The sequence below is a fragment of the Chanos chanos genome, chromosome 12 (assembly GCF_902362185.1).
Source record: "Chanos chanos chromosome 12, fChaCha1.1, whole genome shotgun sequence".
NCBI lineage: Eukaryota > Metazoa > Chordata > Actinopteri > Gonorynchiformes > Chanidae > Chanos > Chanos chanos.
The window spans coordinates 20,621,981-20,635,457 of record NC_044506.1 but is presented as its reverse complement, the minus strand read 5'-3'; the positions used below and the strand labels follow the sequence as shown (position 1 = coordinate 20,635,457).

General features: G+C 38.5%; 1 pseudogene and 2 gene segments (V, D, J or C); 2 read left to right on the top strand and 1 right to left on the bottom strand.

Annotated features, from left to right (window-relative positions):
• Window positions 1-13,477, bottom strand: part of LOC115824838 (Ig kappa chain V-III region MOPC 63-like) — a 184,984-nt pseudogene that overhangs the window by 78,606 nt on the left and 92,901 nt on the right.
• Window positions 1-13,477, top strand: part of LOC115824938 (Ig kappa chain V-III region MOPC 63-like) — a 91,546-nt gene that overhangs the window by 40,407 nt on the left and 37,662 nt on the right.
• On the top strand, window positions 8,026-8,664 carry LOC115824940 (Ig kappa chain V region 3381-like). The segment is given in 2 exon segments: window positions 8,026-8,053; window positions 8,291-8,664. Coding segments are annotated over 2 exon segments (402 nt in total).

Genomic DNA, 13,477 nt, shown 5'->3' with positions numbered 1-13,477 from the left:
AGTCACACACGTAATCACATCTGTCATCCACACTTCCGGTGAAATTCTTCATTTCATACTGTGAGAAACTTTGTGCATCTCACAAACTCTTCCAAACCATTTTTTGCAGATGTATTGCTTTCAATTAGTGAAGCTTCTCTGTTTCAGGGAAAGCCATACATTTTGAGTTCAGTCTCAACTACAGAAATGAATGTAAACCTAAGTGATCATTCAGGATTCATTGTCATATCAACTTCAATACAAAAATTTTGACCCAATGACATTCATGAGTAGTCAAAATTCTCCTCTTTGACACTACATGTCAGTAGATAACATAATATGGCCATAATACTCTGACCTTATGAAGTGTAGAATGGTTCCACATGTGTGAACATATGAGTGCAGGGTGTCTGCTGTACTCAGGAAGATCATTTCCATAGAGAGAGGACACTTTGCATTGGCAGCACATGCTTGAGTGCTCTGGGAGTGTTTATAGCCCTGTGAGTTTAAGACTTGATGACTGAGAGCTGCCTGCCCCAGTAACTTAACCCACAGCAAGCATGACTTTCATCACCATCTTCATCTGGACACTGACCTGCTGCTGTTTTAAAGGTGAGAGAGATATGATTTCTTTTCACAGTCTGTATGATTGATATAAACAAGATGAGAGAAAGTTTTATGCTATTATTGCCCTTATGTATAATTTATTTTTTAACATTACTATTTTATTCATTACTTCCATTGTGTTTATTTAATTTCAGAGTCCAGAGGTCAGTTTACTGTGACTCAGACTCCTGTAGGGAAATCTGCTCTTCCAGGAGACACAGTCACTATCAACTGTAAAACCAGCTCTGCAGTGTACAGTGGTAACCGTCTACACTGGTACCAACAGAAACCTGGAGAGGCTCCTAAACTCATGATATATAGTGCAAGCTCCCGTCACTCTGGAGTTCCAGATCGTTTCAGTGGCAGTGGATCTGGGACTGATTTCACTCTGACCATCAGTAACATCCAGACTGAAGATGCAGGAGATTATTACTGTCAGAGCGCACATGATATCGGATCTTCGACTTATATCTGGGTGTTCACACAGTGATATAGAGCCGTACAAAAACCTCCCTCAGTCAGACTGTACAGAGACTGCACTGCTGCAGCTGGGACCTACTGCAGGTGCTGAGGGGGAGGATGTGATACAGCACAATCACACACTCTGTGGAGGAGAGGAATCACACTACACTAACTCTAATTACAATAACAATAACAATGAATGTCCTTCAAAAATATCTGTTCAGAGAACATTCTAATATTTCTAGATTCAGTCCTCCTCAGACCAACCACTTGAATCATTCTCTGGGCTGATGGCTTTTTCAACATGAGCAGGAGATGAGGTATCTAGTGGTGTTCTGGTTGACAAACCAGACCATCTCAGTCTGGTCACCAGAGGGAACTGGAGGACTCCAGACACTGTTTTTCTGATTCACCTGATCATTAGTTTATTTGTGTCACCTGTTTATTCTTTTGTTTATGTATTTAAGTCCCTCTGACCTTCAATGGATAAAGCATCACAGAAAGGACGATGGTTTGATCTCCTGACACGTAACATCTTTGTGAGATTTCATTTTCTCTTCAAGTATGAGAAGAGTGAGAGGCAGGTGTGATGCAGAAAATCTGTCTGTTGTGATTAGATGTGTTTTACTGTCCTGTACCTGGAGAGAACTTCACTGATTTGTTTGATCTGAATCTGTTGGATGTTGAATACCTGTGTCACATTTCTTCAAAGAGGCTGGATGCAAGAGCAGATCAGAGTTCATTTATTTATGTCAGAAAATAGCAAAAAATAGTTTACAAAGACTTACAGACTACAGGTGCTGGAACAGGACTAGGAACATGGCAGACAAGGAAACCAAACATGCCATGGGCAAAAAATGATGAGTACAGTGCTGGAAACATCATCAGTCAGTGCTGTGATGGTGCTGCTGGTATGGGTGATGTGGGAAAAATATTACTTTGTGTTATGATTGTAACTTTCAGAGGGAAAATGTGACTCATGACTATTGTCATGATGAAGTATTAATATTATAGGGACCTGTGATGACTTAATTACTATATGCAGCAAAATGTATCTGTATATTACAACAATTTATTATTTAATATGTAGAAAACATTTATTGTGTAGAAAACAAGGCCTCTGTGTGTCTGCAACTCCTGGGAGCGGACACCAAGTATCCGGTGCTCCATGAGAAAGGTTATTTTTTATACCTCCACACATGTCCTTGGAAATCTCACTGTCTGAAAAGTTCTGCACTCCTTTACCTCAGTGAGAACTGTGCTTCATCTCTGAGGTTTGCTTCTCTCATGCACATGGAATAAAGAAGAAATGATTCATCACATCTGAGGTTTGTTGTCTCTGAGAATTAGCAACTCTCATTACAGGGGACTCCAAATTTCCCATACAGTGGAGTAAAAGGTGGAGCACAGGCAATGACACAAGAAAAGCTTGGCAGGATCGTTCTGTACATACACTTCTCCAACCATCAGCTGCACCCAGCAGTACTGTACACTGTCCCAGATAAACCATGTGTTAGAGCATTTTTGAGTTGTCTAGTTAATTGCATGTGTTCTTCCATAGACACTACATCAAACATCAGTCCACTGCTCCTACTCTGGAAAAGCTGTTGTAGATTTGTTGGACTGGTCACTTTGATGTGACAAGCTGTAATGTTGACAGTGGAGAGGAAATTCTGACTCTGTCAATAGTCACTGAAGATGAGGATGAACCAATGAGTATCTGCAGTGAAGCTTCAGGACTTTTAATCCAACTAAAGTGACAGAGTGTTTCTGAAGTAGGGAAATTCCTGGTGCAGGTGCTTGGTTCTCTGATATCAGTAAATTCTATGCTGCAGTTTAAATCTGTGCATGTGTGTAAGGCTGGTGAGGTCATGAGAAATGGATGAAGATACTTTGTGGATGGAGCAGTGTCAGTATCCAGGGGTTTTAAATCCCTCCAAAAGAAAGAGAAGAAACAGCAGTCCATTGGCTGACAGTGTTGTTCTTTCCACTGTGGGACAAACACACTCAGATAACACCACCACTACTCCCAGTCAATCCCTGTAGTGATCTCTGCCTAACATGCTCAGTAGAGCCATTTTTAAAATGGAGACTAGGTTTTCCTGGATAAATGTAAATTTAACTCAGATCACATCATGTCTTTTCCCCTGAATACGATGCATTTCCTGATCCCGTCTGTAGTGTTTATGGTGTGTACAGCACTATAGAGAGTTTGTGACAGTGATGTGTACACTTTCCTGACTCCTCTACTGCTGCTTGTTGACAGTGCAGTAGATAGTGTGAGTTTGAGAAATGAAATTCTTGTGGCTAAACCTACGATAGTGAAGATGGACAATTTTCCAGTTTTTCTGGTTGGTTTATGTTCATAATAAATATTATTAATTTAGTAAAATAAAGAGAAAAATCCTGTCCATTTTTGCTTTTCTATTCAGTTGTACAGTTCACTGATATTGAATACCATCTTCTGGAGCTGGGTAGAGGAGCTATGAGGCATTACTGGTTTATCTGAAATGGGGAAAACTTTACCCTGAGTGCAGAGGTAGAGAACATAGAAACATGATGTGTTAATATTCAGTGACCAGTGTGGCAAACTGCTTCTCTTTCCTGCAACAGTGATAAAATAACCAAGAAATGCTGAAAGACCAAAGCTTTCACATTAACGGGTTTACTGTATTTGTGTGTATCAGACTTCACACACCAGATCTTCGTTCTTTTCCAGAGACACATCCGGGAATCAAACCTGGGTCAACTACATGGAAGGCAGCTATGCTCACCACTATACCACCAAAATGCAAAAAGGTTTCTCTAATTCTGTATGAGTTATGTATGACACAGGAAGCTGAGAGGAAAATCTGAAGACACCATCTCAGACTGTTTTACTGCCAACAAGCTGCTGGACAGCCAATCAAACAGGTTCATGTTAAAAGTCTCTGTCCTGACCTTCAGATGATGAAACTGATACACTACCTCCTGCACCAACAAGACTGAAAAGAGGAAGCTGGTGACAAACACAAACAACAGTCCAGACAGCTCCATATCTATCACCATGTCTGTGACTGTGTGATAAATGTCTCCATTTAACTCAGGATTATATCTGCAGCTTTCTGAGGACACAGAAGATGTCAAGCAGATGAGAAGAACACGACAAGTGAGAAAGTGGGGTGCAACTTTTTGTCAGGTGAAGGAGGGTTTGACTGATGAGAAATCACATTATTAGAATTTAACTGTCAGAGAAAAAAAGATCAAACTCAGGTTGAGGGACAGGTTAATGTCTCTCATGTGGTAGAAAGTTTCCCTTTTCAACATCTCAGCAAAACGTCTAAACCATAGAACCAAATAATGTAATAATTCCACGTGTTATGTTCCCGCGAATTAAGTCCAGGGAATGTGGGAGGAAACAAAAACATCAAGCGATGTCATAAAATTGATTTATAAATCAAGAAAAGAAAAACAAAGGGTTACAACAAAACCAGAAAGTAATAACCAAAACTACTCCCTCCTGTAGGAAGTCATTAGTCACCCACTTTGGTGCACTGCAACACTACAATTCACACACAGAGTAATCACCCTTATCAGAAACTACAATTCACACACAGAGTAATCACCCTTATCAGAAACTACAATTCACACACAGAGTAATCACTGTTATCAGAAACTACCATTCACACACAGCGTAATCTCACTTATCAGAAATTACAATTAACACAGCGTAATCTCCCTTATCAGAAATTACAATTCACACACAGAGTAATCGCCGTCATCAGAAACTACAATTTACACACAGCATAATCTCTCTTATCAGAAACTACAATTCACACACAGCGTAATCACCATCATCAGAAACTACAATTCAAACACACAACGTAGCTGCTGTAATCATACATTATAATCTATACACACACAGAGAGACCGCTGTTAAAGTTACAATGCACACGCACACACACACACAGCGTTCACACTGCCGTCTGGCCCACTGGCCTCGTCTGTAGGTCTCCCCAGGTCTTTTAAACAGTCGATTCCAGTGACCAATTAAGCACTGGCACCGTTAACCACTCCTGGCAAGGATGAGCACAGGGGAGGGCGGTACCTGGAGAGCGACATAAAAAAGAACACAGCCCAACACCACAGTCGTAACACCACGATAATGTAATAACTTCCAATCATATAATTAAAATCTCCACTTAACTCCAGCAAAGCTGTAATTAAACCCGATCATGTAATAACTTCCCAATAATATTCTGTTTTTTTGTTTATTTGTTTGTTTGGTTGGGGGTTTTTTTTGGCATTGTTTACGCTCTAAGGAAAACATCCCATCCTGGGACCACCCTGGGTCCCGTAATGTGGGAAAAAGATTTGCTTAGCCATCGAATAAGCAGTTTGAGGGCCTCACAGTGGCTCAGTGGTCAGCACTGTTACTACACAGCAAGAAGGCCCTGAGTTTGAATCCTGGCTGTCCCAGGTTCTTTCTTTGTGGATTTTGCATGGGTGTCCTCCACCACAAAGACATGTATGCTAGGATTACCCTGCAGAAAAGTATGTTAAATCTTAGCATATGTAAGTGTATTCAAGTGTGTTAATGATTAGTTAACTTGAAGTATGCTATTTTGGAACAACTAATTATGTACTAAGTATATTTCAGTTTTAATGTTTTCATATGCAGACACATTAATATATATAGGCTACAAGGTGGTATAATGCATCAGCAAATGAACAGAAACAAACTGAAACTGAAGTCGGTGGTGTAACTGATGAATTGTTGGCACTGGTATATGGTACTGGACATGATACAGTAGGACATGTACTGTCATGTGGAGATACAGGACATAATACTGTATACAGAATAAGGATGTGCAGTAAGACATGTACTGTCATGTGGAGATACAGGACATAATACTCTATACAGAATAAGGATGTACAGTAAGACATGTACTATCATGTGGAGATACAGGACATAATACTCTATGCAGAATAAGGATGTACAGTAAGCCATGTACTGTCATGTGGAGATACAGGACATAATACTCTATACAGAATAAGGATGTGCAGTAAGACATGTACTGTCATGTGGAGATACAGGAGTAGATGAAAAAGGCTGATTTATTTGGCTTTTCATCTCTCTTTTCATCTACCATACGCCAATGGCAGTGCAGCACTGTGTCATATTCAGAAATAATAAATGAAAAACCGTTGTATTATAACATATGAACAGTACCATTATATTATTACACATGATTATAGTATTGCCGATTTGAAAATAATGACTAACTTAAAAAACAACAACAACAACAAAACAACGCATTTCCATAAAATTGACACATTATTAGTGACATGTTACTACAACATTGGCGAAGTTAAAACAATATCATAATATTGGGTTTTATAATAAATAAGGTTAACTCAATAATGTAGTAACCTCCCATTAATATAATAATTTATGACATTATTGGTGCAGAGATTGTTACATTATTGGTTAAGACATTTTATTGAATCATTTGGAAGTCATTACTTTATCAGGTTTTATTACATATTTGATAAAGAGGAGATTTTTATTACATTATTAGGAGTTATTATATTATTGGGAAATTATTATGTCATTGGGTTCCACAACACTTGAGAACAATGACCTAATTTATATCTTTACAACGTAATTAAACACACACTGATGGCTTCTTAACAGGAATGATACTATTGATTTACATTTTAGATTTATAGGTAGACACAGGCCTGGGTACAAATAATACACAGTGTACTTTAGACATCATATATACCTCACCCAACACTGTAGTTTATTATAAACTAATCACCCAACACTGTAGTTTACTATAAATCATTCACTCAACGCTGTAGTTTATTATAAACTATTCACTCAACACTGTAGTTTATTATAAATCATTCACTCAACAATGTAGTTTATTATAAATCATTCACTCAACACTGTAGTTTATTGTAAACTATTCACTCAACACTGTAGTTTATTATAAACTATTCACCCACCACTGTAGTTTATCATAAATCATTCACTCAACACTGTAGTTTATTATAAACTATTCACTCAACACTGTAGTTTATTATAAATCATTCACTCAACAATGTAGTTTATTATAAATCATTCACTCAACACTGTAGTTTATTATAAACTACTCACTCAACACTGTAGTTTATTATAAATCATTCACTCAACACTGTAGTTTATTATAAACTATTCACTCAACACTGTAGTTTATTATAAATCATTCACTCAACACTGTAGTTTATTATAAATCATTCATTCAACACTGTACTTTATTATAAACCATTCACCTAACACTGTAGTTTATGATAAACCTTTCACCCAAAATTGTAGATTATTATAAACCATTCACCCAACACTGTAGTGTATTATAAACCATTCACTCAACACTGTACTTCATTATAAACCATTCACTCAACACAGTAGTTTATTATAAATCATTCACGCAACACTGTAGTTTATTTTAAACCATTCACCCAACACAGTAGTGTATCATAAGCCAGTCTCTCAACACTGCAGTTCATGCTGGTGCATAACTGTTGCACAGGTATTGTATTAACATGAAGACAACTCATATTAGGTAATAATTTATAACAGTTTGATTTTCTAACGATCTACAGTATTGTTAGTGTTGATCATTCAGGTTTCAGTGTCCTAAAAACTTTAGAACTTTACAAAAATTAATCTATTAAGATTCATGAGTGATCATGTTTCTTTTTTTTGACACTAGATGTCAGTAGATAACACAATATGGCCATAATACTCTGGCCTTAGGAAGTGTAGAATGTTTCCACATGTGTGAACATATGAGTGCAGGATGTCTGCTGTACTCAGGAAGATCATTTCCATAGAGAGAGGACACTTTGCATTGGCAGCACATGCTTGAGTGCTCTGGGAGTGTTTATAGCCCTGTGAGTTTAAGACTTGATGACTGAGAGCTGCCTGCCCCATCTTAGCTCATAGCAAACATGACTTTCATCACCATCTTCATCTGGACACTGACCTGCTGCTGTTTTAAAGGTGGGAGAGATAAGAAACCTTTTACACTCCTCACGATTGACAACATGTTAAGATAAAGGGTTATACTATTATTGCCCTTATTTATAATTTACTCTCTGATAATCACCACACAGTCACGTGAATATATTCAGTTACGTGTTCATGCTTTCAAATTAAATTTTTTTCCCCCAAAGTAATAACAGCCATAAGAAATGTCCAATTGTAATAATTTTTTCTTGAATAATCTAATCCATCATATTCACCTTTCAGAGTCCAGAGGTCAGGTGACTGTGACTCAGACTCCTGCACTGAAATCTGCTCTTCCAGGAGACACAGTCACTATCAACTGTAAAACCAACGTTGTTGTTGGTAACTGCGGGGGTTCACAGAACTGTTTAGCCTGGTACCAACAGAAACCAGGACAGGCTCCTAAACTCCTGATTTATTATGCAAGTTCCCGTCAGTCTGGAGTTCCTGATCGTTTCAGTGGCAGTGGATCTGGGACTGACTTCATTCTGACCATCAGTAACATCCAGACTGGAGATGAAGGAGATTATTACTGTCAGAGTTACCACTACATCAGTAGCAAATATGTGTTCACACAGTGATATAGAGCCGTACAAAAACCTCCCTCAGTCAGACTGCACAGAGACTGCACTGCTGCAGCTGGGACCTACTGCAGGTGCTGAGGGGGAGGATGTGATACAGCACAATCACACACTCTGTGGAGGAGAGCAATCACACTACACTAACTCTAATTACAATAACAATAATTATGTCCATCAAAAATTTCTGTTATGAAAATCAGAGAACATTACAATATTTATAGAGTCAGTCCTCACACCAAGCACTTTAATTGTTCTGTGTGCTGATGGTTTTATAAAACGTTTATCATCATGTTTCCAAAAAGAGTTTCACATCAGTATGACAAGGACAGAAGCATGAAAAAGTAGAAGAGATTAGTTAGAAATGATCAAATGAAAATGAATTAAAATTTTTGATGTAACAGTAAAGTAATATTACAGCTGACATGTGAGGACACAGCAAAGTCAGTCATACACAATAAATCTCTCGGTGTTCTCTCTCAGTGTAAATGTCCTGGAATTTAACAATGGGCAGATAACTGTATTTTCATATCTGCTTTGTGTGTGTGTGTGTGTGTGTGTGTGTGTGTGTGTGTGTGTGTGTGTGCAATATATAGTGATTTTTTTAAATAAAAAAAAATAACAGTAATAATAATAATAATAAAAATCCTTTCCATTTTGCCTTTCCATTCAATTGCACAGTTTGCTGATGTTGAATACCATTATCTGGAGCTGGGTAGAGGATCTCTGTGGCATTGCTGGTTTATCTGTAATGGGAAAACTTTAACCTGAGTGCAGAGGTAGTGAAGATCTAAACATGGTGTGTTAATATTCAGAGAGCAGTGTGACATACAGCTTCTGTTTCACACAATAATGAGAAAATAATCAAGAAATGCTGAAAGCAGCTACAAGTCCACACCAGTGAACACATGACAAACACCAGTGAACACATGAAAAACACCATGGAACACATGACAAACACCAGTGAACACATGAAAAACACCAGTGAACACTTGAAAAACACCAGTCAGTCTCTTAGTTGCTCAGACTAATTTTAGTTTCCAAACACAGCTCTCAAAGAACCCTGGGAGTAAACTCAGCTGTGTTGGCCAGGAATCAAACTTAGGTAAACTGATTGGAGGGGAACTATGCTAACCACTATACCCCAGCACTGAGGAGTATGAACTCAAACAGGAAGCTGGAAGGACAATCTGAAGACACCATCTCAGACTGTGTTACTGCCAATCAAACAGGTTCATGTTAAAAGACTCTGTCCTGACCAGATGATGAAACTGACACACTACCTCCTGCACTAACAAGACTGAAAAGAGGAAGCTGGTGACAAACACAAACAACAGTCCAGACAGCTCCATCTCTATCACCATGTCTGTGACTGTGTAATTACAGTTTTTTATGATTGCTTACACACTTGTTGTGGAATTTCGCTCATTGTGTCAAAACTCTACACACAAGCCAAATAAGACACAACACTTGGAGATAAACATCTCACTTCTGTGTCAAAATGAAACTCCAATCAAAACCTAACAATCCTTTTTCAAAATGGCATTTTTTCAATAAAATGATACACACATGCACCATTTGAATTACTGTTTGAAAGCAGCAACAACACACTGATGTACTTTATACAAAACACTTCTGTCTTTAGGATTTGGTATACCTTTTTAATTTTCTCTGACAGGCCCCTGTGAAGGATTGTTCCAGAACAGTACATCTACTCTCATTTCAATGAACACACAAAAAAGAAAAGCTTCAGAAGAAAAGTATATACAGCTTGCTTTTTTTAAATGTATTTATTTATTTGCCATTGTAGGTTTTTACAAGAACAAGAAAACACAAAGAAAAATAGAATTGCAGTACAGTAATCAATACAATAAGTTATGATAAACTCAAAAATAATTACAATAAAATTACAGTGCAATGGTAAACAAAAATTAGTAATGTAAGGAATTGTAAGGGATGAGGTGGATGGTTTATGGATCCCGCCCTCTGTTAGGGTCTGGCCACATCACCTCATTCACATCACAAGCAATGTCATCCCTGGCTGGGCAACAGGGAAAATATCACCTTGCGTGCCGTATCCAACCCTGGACTGACCCCACCTCAGTGCCTCCATATGCCTCTTCCATTGCTTGCAGAAGAGGCAGGCGGGCATATGGTTGGTGGTTATACACTTTCCAATGCCATGCTGAAAAGAATTCATCAGCAGGACTGAGAAATGGGTTCTGGTCTGTCCAGTACATATATGTAGTACATCCAGAAATGTGATTATGTGTGCTGTGTTGTAGCGACCTAGGGTGGCATGGTGATGGAGAGCACCCTGCAATCTCCTTGCCGGAGCCCCCACACACAACCCACCCCCACCAAAAGCTTACCTGGGGTCTATTTGTAGTGCTAAGGCTCAGACTGACTGGTGTTCAATTGCTGTACAAGTGTTTTCATATGTGTGTTTGGGTGTTGCCAATTTCAGGCATGTTTTGCATTTCTAATGGAAGTGTTTTTCCATGATTACAAGAGGTTTCATTCATGAACCATTTGTCTAATGTAAGAAACAGTGTGTAGTGTTTTGCAAACAGTGTGTCACAGAATTGCAAACAAAGTGCAAAGCAGAAAATGTGTTTGTAGTTTTGGTGCCTTTGTTTAAGACATGGTTGTAAAAGTTAAGGTTTTGGTGCTTTTGTCTAGGCATTCACTTCCAGTGTGTAAGCAATTGGCAAAAACTGTAATGTCTCCCAGAGACTTCCAGGTGTTTCTTTTTCACCATCCCAGAAAAATTAGGGAACTCGGCAACCTCAAGTTAATTCATGACCAAAAAAAAAAAAAAAAAAGAATAGAAAAGAAAATCAGAAAAGACAGTATTTTGACCATTAATGAACAGCGTCAGGTGAACAGTCCTACTGTCTATTTGGAGAATCGTCCCTCTCCTCAATCACACACACTCACACACTAGCCTGTCATCCATTTCTCTGGTCACATTTTTCATTTCACATTGTGAGAAACTTTGTCTTTGTAGAGCATCCTGCAGACTCTTGTAAACCATTTGTTTAGAAGTGTACTGCTTTCCATTAGTGAATGTTCTCTGTTTGAAGATGTCAGTTTAACAATGTCAGTGACAAGTGGAAACCACTGTCATTACTGGGAGTCCTATGATCTCCTGATTATCCACTGCCCTACACACCTGTCTGTCACCCTGACCACACACTGTCCTACACACCTGTCTGTCACCCTGACCACACATTGCTGTCTGGATAGCTGATGATGTTTGTTTTAGTCTCTGTGAATATGAACCCAGTGTCCTCTAAAGCTTCTCTGTGAAAATGTTGGTTGTAATAAAGCACTATAGAAATGAAACTGAATTAAATTGAGCTGAATGTGTGAGATTCTAAAACAGTTGAAAAAAGGTCAGATAGCTAATATGTATTTAGAATTGAATGAACAGCCATTAGAAAAAAACAGAAGATGATTTAATGTGTCAGGTAGAAGATGATTTGAGATGAGAATACAACAGTGAAGGAGAAACTGCATCAGGACAGAGTACCAGTGACTGCAGGTAGAATCTCACAAACACGGACCCTCACTGATCCCAAATCAGCTTCAGAATCAACTGCAGAACTGAATGTTAACTTCTTGTTCAGTGTTGACTCTGTCTAGTGTTTACTCTGTGACATGTTCCCATGCCAGTGAGACAATGTCCAGGTCAACAATACTGAGTGTAAACTCTATTTGTGTCTTGACTGAATCAGTTCACATTTAATCTTCTAAAGATTGATTTTCTTTTTGTTTTTTTACCACTCAGGTTTCAGTGTCCTGGTGATATCAAAAAATATAACAAATTTAAGAATCATTAATCAATAGTATTCATAAACAATAATATGATATGATAACATGATTCTCTTTTTTGAACACGAGATGTCAGTAGAGAACATAACATGGCCATAATACTCTGGCCTTATGAAGTGTAGAATGGTTCCACATGTGTGAATATATGAGTGCAGGGTGTCTGCTGTACTCAGGAAGAGCATTTCCAGAAAGAGAGGACACTTTGCATTGGCAGCACATGCTTGAGTGCTCTGGGAGTGTTTATAGCCCTGTGAGTTTAAGACTTGATGACTGAGAGCTGCCTGTCCCAGTAACTTAACCCACAGCAAGCATGACTTTCATCAACATCTTCATCTGGACACTTTTGTGTTGTATTAAAGGTAATAAGAAATGTATTTCATAGACAGATTCTGTTGATTTCATACATACATACTTCATATATTTATTTATGTTATTGTGATGTGCTGCTGTTGTAAAAGTGAGGAGTATATGACCTGTTTGTTTAGAAAATCAGTCATAATAAACACAAAGTGATAAGAAAATATATTGTGTTGCTTGAATAAAGTAACATGATTTTTTTTCCCTCACTTTTCTTTCTTCAGTGTCCAGAGGTCAGGTGACTGTGACTCAGACTCCTGTAGTGAAATCTGTTCTTCCAGGAGACACAGTCACTATCAACTGTAAAACCAGCTCTGCAGTTTATACCAGTGGAAGCTATCACCAACTTTCCTGGTACCAACACAAACCTGGACAGGCTCCTAAACTCCTGATTTATGCTGCAAGCATCCGTCGGTCTGGAGTTCCAGGTCGTTTCCGTGGCAGTGGATCTGGGACTGACTTCACTCTGACCATCAGTAACATCCAGACTAAAGATGCAGGAGATTATTACTGTCAGAGTGTACATGATATCGGTGGCTTTTGGAGTGGCACTATCTTGGCATTCACACAGTGATATAGAGCCGTACAAAAACCTCCCTCAGTCAGACTGCACAGAGACTGC